At 41.2% G+C, this 11433-nt stretch overlaps 1 protein-coding gene across 9 annotated transcripts in view; it reads left to right on the top strand.

The window, feature by feature from the left end:
* The window catches only part of LOC140600075 (STAGA complex 65 subunit gamma), a 30217-nt gene that overhangs the window by 3525 nt on the left and 15259 nt on the right, over positions 1–11433 (top strand). For 5 of the 9 annotated variants that reach the window (XM_072767978.1, XM_072767977.1, XM_072767981.1 and 2 more), the window contains exons 4-6: positions 5298–5622; positions 6907–7144; positions 8607–8872. In XM_072767978.1, the coding sequence (XP_072624079.1) occupies positions 5298–5622; positions 6907–7144; positions 8607–8869 (826 nt within the window). In that variant the 3' untranslated portion in view covers positions 8870–8872. Of the gene's footprint in view, positions 1–5297; positions 5623–6906; positions 7145–8606; positions 8873–9018; positions 9252–9641; positions 11383–11433 lie in introns of those variants that run through there. The other 4 variants (XM_072718781.1, XM_072718780.1, XM_072767979.1 and 1 more) reach the window with 3 other exon arrangements.

Consider the following 11433-nt stretch of genomic DNA (forward strand, 5'->3'; position numbering starts at 1 on the left):
TGCTTTTGCTCAGGTAATGATCCCGGGGTCCTGGGATCGAGTCCCACATTGGGCTCCCCAGAGGGAGCCTGCTTCTCCCTCTGCTTGTGTCTCTGCCTCTCTGTCTCTCATGAATAAATAAATAAAATCTTAAAAAAAAAATTCTTCATTTTAACAAGATCTCCAGAAGATTCATACGAGTATTTAAGTTTGAGAAGCCCTGCTCCATATCCTCTAAACGACTGCCTTATGATATAATGCTACTACTGCATTTCAGTGTGTAAGTTTGCATCTGGTGCCAAAAAATTATTTTTCATTTTGAAATTTGTCAGACCAAAGAAAAATTTAAATAATAGTACAAGAAATGGCTAAATACTCTTTACCAGGATTCACCAGTTGTTAACATTTTGCCACATCTATTTTCTCTCACATGTGTATAAGCATGTATACACACACATACACACATAAATAAATGCATAACAATGGTAAATACATACACGTACAGTCTTTGCCAAATATTTTAAAGTTGCACAGATCTCAGTATTTCACCCCTTAACTCTTAAGTATTCTTCCACCCTAAATTGGACTTTAACCTAAGAATAAAGAAAATTTCCTACATAACCCCAATACCAATATCACACCAAAATAATTGAACACTAATTAAATAATATCAATTTTTAAGTCCGTATTCAGATTTCTCCAAAATATCCTTTATAAATAAATCCTAAATTTATAAATAAATTTAGGTTCTAATCCAGAACCTAAAAATGAATTTCATTTAGCTGTTTAGTGTCTTGTTTTTGTTTTTGCTTTTGTTGGAGAAAGCATGTGAGCGGGAGAAGGTAGAGGAAGTGGGAGAGAGAATCCCAGAACAGACTCCCTGCTGAGTGCAGAGCCTGACTCGGACCTCCTTCCTGAGATCCTGAGATGATGACCTGAGCTGAAACCACGAGTGAAACACTCAACCAACTGAGCCACCCAGGCACCCCTATTTAATGAATTTTAAACCAGAAGAGCTTCCTGGGCGGCCCTTCCTGGGTGGCTCAGCGGTTTAGCACCGCCTTCAGCCCAGAGCGTGATCCTGGAGACCCTGGATCGAGTCCAATCCGGTGTCAGGCTCCCTGCATGAATGGGGCCTGCTTCTCCCTCTGCCTGTGTCTCTGCCTCTCTCTCTCTGTGTCTCTCATTAATAAACAAAAATCTTAAAAAAAAAAAAAAAGAATAGTGTTTTTATCCTTTTTTAAAACACAGGATACTAATCTTTAAGAGTTCAGGTCATTTAGATGTAGAATGTCCCACTCACTGGATTTGCTGATTATTTGCTCAAGATTAGATTGAAGGTTAAATATATTTGGAAAAAATACATGTAAGTAATATTGTATACCACTTAATTTCATCTGTTATTGATAATAGTTACTACTATTTTAATTGCCCCAAAGTAGTGAGAAAAGAACAGAAATGGACTTATTACTATGTAAGGGTTGCAGTTCCAGTTGACCAAATGATGTCCTGGTGCACACTGTATAATTGAAGGTTCTGAAGTCCTTGGAATTGTTAGAAAGGTCGGGGTAACTATCATTACATGCATCTCACATGTTCATATAGATACAGCTTCAAAAAACTTGCTCTGTAGTGATCAGTACCATATTTACATTTTGAAGGCAATTTAGTTTTAAGAATATTGCCATCATATTAAATTGATGCTGTTTTTTAGAATTTTGTAGTTTTGCATCAAACTTTCTAATTTTTTTCAAGTTTTTACTTAAATTCCAGTTAACATACAGTGTAATGTTAGTTTTAGGTGTAGGATTTAGTGAATCATCACTAAACATTCAATACCCACTGCTCATCACAAGTGTCCTCCTTAATACCCGTCGTCTGTTTAACTCATCCCTTCGCCTGCTTCCCCTTCAGCAACAGTTTCTTCTCTATAGTTAAGAGTCTGTTTTATGCTTTGCCTCTTTCCTTTTTTTCCCCTATGTTCATCTGTTAGGTTTCTTAAATTCCACATATGAGTGAAATACGGTATTGGTCTTTCTCTGTCTTATTTCACTTAGCAAAATACTCTCTAGTTCAATCCATGCCATTGCAAAGGCAAGATTTCATTCATTTTTATGTCTAATATTCCACTGTGTGTATATACGTACATATATAAATATATATCACATCTTCTTTATCCATTTGTCAGTCATTGGACATTTGGCTCTCTCAGTAATTTGGCTATTATTGATAATGTTGCTGTAAACATGGAGATGCATGTATCCCTTCGAATCAACATTTTTGCATTCTTTGGGTAAATACCTAGTAGCACAATTGTAAGGCAATTCTCTTTCTAGCTTTCTGAGGAATCTCCATACTGTTTCCAGAGTGGCTGCGCCAGTTTATATTCCCACCAACAATGTAAGAGGGTTCCCCTTTCTTCACATGTCTCCACCATGTTTCCTGTGTTGTTAATTTTAGCCACTCTGGCAGGTGTGATCTGTATCTCATTGTAGTTTTGATTTGTATTTCCCCGATGATGAGTGATGTTGAGCATCTTTTCACGTGTTTGTTAGCTATCTGTATGTCTTCTTTGGAAAAATGTCTATTCATGTCTCCTGTCCATTTTTTAACTGAATTATTTGGTTTTTTTGGGTGTTGAGTTTTAGAAGTCCTTTATAGATTTTGGATGGATACTAACCCTGTATCGGAAATATCATTTGCAAATATCGTCTCCCATTCCAAAGACTGCCTTTTAGTTTGGTTGTTTCCTCCACAGTGAAGAAGCTTTTTAACTTGATGAAGTCCCAATGGTTTATTTTTTATTTTGTTTCCCTTGCCTCAGGGGATATATCTAATAAGAAGTTGCTATGGCCACTGTCGAAGAAGTTGCTGCCTGTGTTCTTCTCTGGGATTTTGATGGTTTCCTGTCTCACATTTAGGTCTTTCATCCATGTTGAATTTATTTCTGTGTATGGTGTAAGAGTGTGGTCTAGTTTCCTTCTTTTGCATATTGTTGTCCAGTTTTCCCAACACCAGTTGTTGAAGAGACTGTCTCTTTTCCAATGGATATTCTTTCCTGCTTTGTCCAAGTTTAGCTGATCATAGTTGTGGGTCCGTTTCTGGGTTTTCTAATCTATTGATCTATGCATCCATTTTTTGTGCCAGCACAATACTGTCTTGCTCACTACAGCTTTGTAATATAACTCAAAGTCTGGAATTGTGATTCCTCCAGCTTTGCTTTTCTTTTTTAAGCTTGCTTTGGCTATCTGAAGTCTTTTGTATTTCCATACAAATTTTAGGATTGTTTGCTCTTTTTCTTTTCTTTCAAGATTTTATTTATTTACTTGACAGAGAATGAGAGAGAGAGCATGACCAAGGGGAGCTTGGAGCAGAGGGGGAGGGACAAGCAGGCTCCCAGCTGAGCAGAGCCTGATGTAGGAACTTGATCCCAGGACCCCAGGATCATGACCTGAGCTGAAGGCAGATGTTTAACCCACTGGGCCACCCAGGCACCCCTGCTCTAGCTCTGTGAAAAACTGCATGTGGTATTTTGATGGGGGTTGCATTAACTGCTTAGATTGCTTTGGGTAGTATAGTTATTTCAACCATGTTTGTCCTTCCAATCTCAAACTTCTAATTTTAATTAAGAAGAGCTGTTAACATCAGAAGTTTATACTAGTTTGTTTTATACATATTTAAGAAACGTTTAGCAAAAATAATTTGCGTCAGCTATGGGGTGCTGAAAGAATTATCTTCCTTTGAAGTAAGTCCATGTGTTCCTCAAATAAAGCAATAGTGGTTTAGCTGTTTATTAGGCATTTCTGAGGCCTTTTGCTTTTGGCCCTTTTAGCTTTTGGAGTCTGGCCATAGGAAATGATGGTGGAAATAGTAAATGAACAGTTATTTGGGGGTCACCTGGGTGGCTCAGTCAGTTAAGTGTCTGACTCTTGGTTTCAGCTCAGATCATCATCTCAGGGTTTTGAGATGAGCCCCATGTTGGGCTCCCTACTCAGTGCAGAGCCTGCTTAAGGTTCTTTCTCCCTCCCCCTCTGCACCCCCCAACCCCCCACTTGCTCGCACACACTCTCAAATAAATAGTCTTTGGAAAGTTATTTGGCAGTTGGTTTTCTTGCTTTCCAACTATTATGTGGACTGCAGTAATTGCTTCTGAGCAGATAATAGTAAAGTGGGTACACAGCTCCTCTAGCCCTCTTGTACAGCACATAGTGACACATGCCAAGTATGGACCAGGGAAAAGAAATTTTTTTTAAAGGTTTTATTTATTTATTCATGAGGGACATGCACACACAGAGAGAGAGAGAGACAGAGAGAGGCAGAGACACAGGCAGAGGGAGAAGCAGGCTCCATGCAGGGAGCCCGACGTGGGACTCGATCCCGGGTCCCCAGGATCAGGCGCTGAGCTGAAGGCAGGCACTAAACTGCTGAGCCACCTGGGCTGCCCAAGAAATTTTCTATACCTGATTTTATCCATTTACTTATTTGTCAGAGGGAGGCAGAAGATAGGAATTTTCAGGAGACAGGTAAATGATGAGAAATTTGTTAAAAGTTATTTTTAGGAGGTCAGAGACCTTTTTGAAGTTATTTCTTAGATTAAGATTTATACAGCAGTGATTAGGCGTAAAATGGTGTATTATGAAGAACATGGGATCTGAAATCAGAAGCTCCACCTTCTGATAATATCGAAACAACTTCCGGCCGGTCTGCACCTCTGAACCTCAACCTCTGAAACCTGCAGCCAAATGGGAATCAAAATATGGATCTACTACCCACTTTGCACAGGATAGGATAAAAATGCTTTGTAAACTGTATACATTTTAAATTGCGTTTATGAAACTGAGTTGCTTGTCCAGTTTTACAAATGGTCTGTTGTAGTTGTATAAGAATCTCCTAATTGGGACTGAATTTCTGAAACTCCGTGTATCATCCAGCGTATGAGGAAGCTAGCTATGTGGTGAAATAATTAGAGCACTCTTGAACAGTGCCTGACCTATAAACTTTTTTACATCCTGAAAGTAGTCAAAACTGAGCAGTTGATAAAAGGAAACTTCATATTCACCTGATACTGTTATATTGTTTGTTGTAGACATGTATTGTCTGTTAAGACTTTTATGTAATTGGAGGAGCTCAGAGATATGATCGTGGTTTGTTGAGACATGCCCTGTGTAGCAGCAAGATAAGCCGGGCTCTGTAACTGCATAGAATTCCCCTAGAAAGCTGGGCCAGTGGTTTGACTAAAATTGTAAAACTCCTAGGGAGACAGGATGGGTCAGCCCTTTGCAAGAGCACTAATAACACTGCCATGTCTCCCCTTTCAGCGGGAAAGGGGAACCGGTGACTGAACTCAGCTGGCACTCCTGCCGGCAGCTTCTCTACCAGGCAGTGGCCACAATCCTGGCCCATGCAGGCTTTGAGTGTGCTAATGAAAGTGTCCTGGAGACCCTTACTGATGTGGCACATGAATATTGCCTTAAATTCACCAAGTTGCTGCGCTTCGCTGTGGATCGGGAAGCCCGGCTGGGGCAGACTCCTTTCCCTGACGTTATGGAGCAAGTATTCCATGAAGTGGGCATTGGCAGTGTGCTCTCCCTCCAGAAGTTCTGGCAGCACCGAATCAAGGACTATCACAGTTACATGCTACAGGTGAGGTCACCCTGTGAGAACTGGAGGTAATCTAGGGGTGTTCAGCAGGATCCCATACTTGCCCTAGGGAACAGAGCACAGGGGCTTGGAATAGAGTGGACTTGACCTGCTCTCCTCATGGCCCTAGCTGTGTTTTCTTGACTTCATCACTGACCTGGCCAGACCCTGGGGCCTCCTTTAGTCAATGAGCGGCCACATTTTTTGATAACACTTCTGCTGGAAAAACATTATAGACAGGAATATGGAGTCTGAGAGAATGTGGTTAGCATGCTTTATTCAGTAAATATTTATGGAGTGCCTTTTGTGAGTCAGGCACTATGGGAGACAGCAGTAGTTAATAAGGTAAGTCCCCCCCCCAAAAAAAATAAATAAAAATAAATAAATAAATAAAAATAAGGTAAGTCCCTTGAGCGTGCATTCTTCAGAGAGAAACAAAAACAAGTAAATAAATAGTGATCAATTTCAGGTGGCATTAAGTGCTATAAAAAGCAAAACCAAACAGAATGAAGTGATACTGCCCAAGGGCAGAAGAAGGGATAGAGATACCATTTTTGGTTGCAGCCAGAACTACCTAATCTCTTCAAACCCTGTGGCCTTAAGCAAGTCACTTGTTCATTGTTTTGGTTTCCCCAAATCTAAAATACGATTAGGGGTTTTTAACACCTGACAGTCTTTGCTAAGTGATCCAGATTTCCTATACCCTTCATTATCCACCTAGGGGACAGATCTCAAGTATTCGTTTTTACAGCCAAAAATGTGATCTTTGTCCCCACTCTGATTTGTCTTTAACAAAGTCTCTTTTACCTTTATGTAACTTTTAATTAACGAGAAACTCCGCTAAACAACTTTTCTTCATTGTGTCTCATTTACAAATGCAAACTCAGCACCTTCAACAAATTCCTTCCATTTGTCTGCTGTGCTCAAAAAAAAGTAAAAAACAAAACAAAACAAAAAATCAGGGGATCCCTGGGTGGCTCAGTGGTTTATCACCTGCCTTCGGCCCGGGACGTGATCCTGGGGTCCCGGGATGGAGTCCTGCGTCGGGCCCTGCATGGCGCCTGCTTCTCCCTCTGCCTGTGTCTCTGCCTCTCTGGGCATGTGTCTTTCATGAATAAGTAAATAAAAATCTCTTTGAAAACAATGAAACAAAAACCAGTTCTTTCCTTTGGCAGTGGTTGCTTTATTCATATTCATATTATGTTGGTTTTACGTGCAATGCCACAAGCTAACCATCCACTTTGCTTTTAACATTTCTTTGGAAGATTGACTCTTGCTTGCCAACAGATTAGTAAGCAACTATCTGAGGAGTATGAAAGGATTGTCAACCCTGAGAAGGCCACAGAGGACACTAAACCTGTAAAGATCAAGGAAGAACCTGTGAGCGACATCACATTCCCTGTCAGTGAGGAACTGGAGGCTGACCTTGCTTCTGGAGACCAGTCACTGCCCATGGGAGTCCTCGGGGCTCAGAGTGAGCGCTTCCCATCTAACCTGGAAGTTGAGGCTTCACCACAGGCTTCAAGTAAGAAAACAATTGACTCTGATTCTGGGATATCTGCCAATCTCAGCACTTCTGGCATTTTGGAATCAAACTGTGGAGAGGAGAGGAACAAGTGGGAGTGGGCAAGAAAATGGAAAGCCTAAAAACAATTACAGCCTCACTGATCTAGATATGTCAACATTCTTCTTTGTAATTAGTGAAGGGAGGACTAGCACAACTTTACAGGCATTCTTTAAAATAATTCCGAGTTAGGGCGTAGATGCAGTAGGTGTTCTATCGTTGAGTACTGGAGCTAATTTAGCTGACCCAACTGGGTGGGCTGATGTCCCCTTCATCCTGTACTTAGTGTGCTGTATTTGCCTTTCCTGATGCTTGTACTCAGTAAGACAACTTCCACACAGATGAAGGAAGGCTAATTGCTCAGCTGTTTGAATAGTTGGGCTTCCTTGCTAGAGTACCCCCAAAAGATTCGACCAGAAAGGGACTGAAATAGGGCTATCCAATCAGACGCAGCTGGCCTTTTCCAGACAGACTCTGTGATCACCCTAGGAAGCAGGATACTTGATCCTTCTGTCAGATTGCAAATTAGTTTCCATCCTCAGTTCTACTCAAATATAAATTGTCACTTCATCAATGCACAAAGGATACAAGTAACAAATCCTAAACAGAATCAGACCACATTATCTTTTAAAACATTTTAAGCTTTTATTTGAGAGAGGGCGCACACATGCACACAAGTGGGAGGAGGGGCAGAGGGAGAAGTTGACTCCCCACTGAGCTGGGAGCCAGATGCTGAGTTTGATCCCAGGACCCTGAGATCATGACCTAGCAAAGTCAGACACTTAACCAAGAGCCACCCAGGCGCCCAAGGCCACATTTTTTAGTGTTGGCCAGGGAGCCTTTCACCATGAAAGAGGTAATAACCACAGAACAGCTTTGCTAGAACAGAGACAGGAGGACCAAAGAGAAATTGTTACAGATTTAGGAGCCATGACACTCTTCAGCAGTCTAAGAACTGCTGCCAGCATTTTGTAGTAATCGTTAACTTCATACTGTGAGAGAGGACCAGGGACCCAAACAAAAGGCAGGAAAACAGGACAGCCTTATAGAAGGAAGGAAGGAAGGAAGCAACTTAACACCTGATTAAGAGCCTGTGGTTGTGCCTGCCTTTGGGCCATGAGACAGGGAATCTGTCCACCTACATAGTTTTACCTCCTTGATTTAAGGGAAATGGCTGGTGGGTGAGGTGGGGTTAAAGTAGGAGAGGAAGTGGAAAGGAAAGTACTCAGAATACTTAAAAAAAAAAAAACAAAAAAACTCAGAATTAGTAGTTTTAGGAACAGAGGATGACCACCATAATCTCCAGTCAAGTAGAGTCAGACTGAAGACTGAGCTTAAAGGCTAGGAATCTGCCCTGATGAAATATTTGTCTGCTGTGTTCCAGCCTTGGCTTACCACTGGTTGTATTTTCTTCCATTGCCAGGCACAGAGGTAAATGCTTCCCCTCTTTGGAATCTGGCCCATGTGAAAATGGAGCCCCAAGAGAGTGAAGAAGGCAATGTGTCTGGGCATGGTGTGCTGGGCAGTGATGTCTTCGAGGAGCCCATGTCCGGGATGAGTGAAGCTGGGATCCCTCAGAGTCCTGATGACTCAGATAGCAGCTACGGTTCCCACTCCACTGACAGCCTCATGGGGTCCTCCCCTGTTTTCAACCAGCGCTGCAAGAAGAGGATGAGGAAAATATAACAGGTAAAGGGGAGACTTTCTCTCCAAGCTTCATGGATTACATTTGTTTCCATAAAAGGTGACGTGACTCTTACTCTTAAACACAGTGAACTTTCCCGATTTCATTGGAGCTGAATTTAACCAATTAGATTTGCGTTTTACTTTTACAGCTAGTTTTTGTAGTTTTCTACAACCGAGCCACCTTTCACAGACACTTCACAATACCAGGATGGTAACCGGGAGACCAGAGCACTGTCCCTCACTGTTGTCTTTGCACAACTGAGAAGAATCCTACTGCTTGGCTCTATACTGCAGGGATATTGTACAGATTGAGATTCTTACCAAACCTCAAAGCTATGCTTGAAGAGATTCACAAGTAAATATATACTGATGTTAAATGTCAGTGTTTTCACTGAACTTGCTTCACTTTGGGGCCAAATCATTGGGAACCTGGTACTAATACCTAACAGGAAATAGCTAATCCCCCTTTATCGATCAGTAGTCTTTCTGAAACACTTTTTGCTGCACATGAGGTCTCACAAAACCAGGGGTCTGTGGTGTTTCTTCACACAGCCCTCATCTCGTCTGCATCGTTTCTTTTTTGTTCAACTAAGCTTTACCCCTCAAACTCACGACCCCAGGTTCAAGAGTCACATGCTTTCCTAAGCCAGCCAGGTGCCCCTCTTCTTCCTTTGTTAGACTTCACTCCATCTACCCTTATTCTGTCATTTTCTTATTTCCATTCAGTTTTTTAAAACTATTTTACCGTGTATGTTTCCTTCATTTTCTGCAGTGGGAACGAAGCAAACAGGACCTGTCCAAGGACAGACTGCTGCTAGTTACATTTGTTGCATCTACTTGGTCGTCAGAGGACAGTCGTCCATCCCTTTACCAGAATTCAGCATCTGCACTGTGCTTCTGCTGGCTAGGCTAGCGGTACATATCCTTCTCCTTTACATCATGTCTTCAGCCTTACATTGTTACTCATCACAGGATCAGCCCTGCTTGGCATCTGAGGGTCCAGTCACTTATTTATTAAGTGAATGATTAGCACTGGAATTGTTAGCGGTAATTAACAAATGTGTGCTTTATGCCTTGATAGCGGGTACCAGCATTTAAGTACTGCTCAAGTTTGCTTTCTGGGTGCAGAATACCAGTCTTTTGAAATCTGCACACTCTTTTAAATGACCAAAATCAAGGCACAGCTTTAATTAGTATATTCCTGAATGCCTTAAATGTCCGAGGCACTGAGAACAAAGATGAATGCAGGGTAACCTAAGTAGCTTTCAGGCTGTTAAGCATCTCACTTTGACTCAGGTCATGATCTTGGGGTCCTAAGATCAAGCCCCGAGTCTGTTTTTCTCTGCCCCTCTCCCCACTCAAGCGCGCACATTCTCTAATAAAAACTTAAAAAAAAAAAAAAAAAGATGAATGCAGTCGCAATGAGATTACAATGTAAACTCTCAGATAATTTATAAATTTGCTAATTGCACAGTCCTGAACACAATTCTCTAAACTCCCATTCCACACCTAGCTTCATCTTTCCCTATTTATGAAAGCAGACATCAGGCAGTTTCCATAAAGTAGTCATCTAGCATTTAATTCATTCAGTTGGCAAACACTTATTGAACACCAATTATGTATTGGTTCCTGTACAAGGTATACAAAGATAAGGAAGACTTTCTCTCTGTCCTTATAGAGTAGAGCTTAAGGAATAGGCTTTTTTTTTTTTTTTTAAGTAAGCTCCACACCCAGTATGGGGCTTGAACTTATGACCCTGAGACCAAGACCTGTGTTGAAATCGAGTCAGATGCTTAACCAACAGAGCGACTCAGGCACCTCCAGACGAATTATTTTTTAAAGAAGTATTCAGAGGCACTAAAAGACCAAGTATGTTCAGAGTCTTGCTTTGCAGATGGTTTCCTTTTAAATGGTTCAAAGTTTTAGCCTAGTGGTTTCTAGATATAGAATATTGAAATTAATATCTCTAAGTATAGATACCTATAGATCTATATAGGCTTATAATCGACAGGTATAGAACACTGAAATTAATACTTAATGGCAAAATAAAATACTTTTGGAATATTTACATTGGAGAATAGGCACCAGATGGTTAAGGTTATGTACTCTGATATAGCAGGTCGTTTTGAGATACTGGAGATTCTCAAGGCCTGGAACTGTCACAGGCTATGGTAGTTAGGGCAGTGGTTCTCAAACTTCATGTACATGGGAATCCTCTGAAGGACTTATTAAAACAGATTTCTAGGTCCCACACCCATAATTTCATTCAGATCTTGAGTGTTGTGTCTCTAACAATTCCCCAGGTCATGCCGATGCTTCTGATCCAATGACCACACTTGAGAACCACTGAATTGGAGTACAGGTTAGGCAGGGATAAACTTTCCTGAGAGAAACGCAGTTTTACTGTGTGTACTGTGAAGAATGTGGAGGCAGGGCAAACCCTACCAAGGTTATTATTTATATATGGAATATGCACCTGACCGAAATCCATGGCCTTTGAGTAAATTACAAAAGATACTTTGCCTTGAGGTTAATGTATAATACAGTGCCTGGCTCTGTACCCA

Source organism: Vulpes vulpes, chromosome 8 (assembly GCF_048418805.1).
Source record: "Vulpes vulpes isolate BD-2025 chromosome 8, VulVul3, whole genome shotgun sequence".
Taxonomy (NCBI): Eukaryota; Metazoa; Chordata; class Mammalia; order Carnivora; family Canidae; genus Vulpes; species Vulpes vulpes.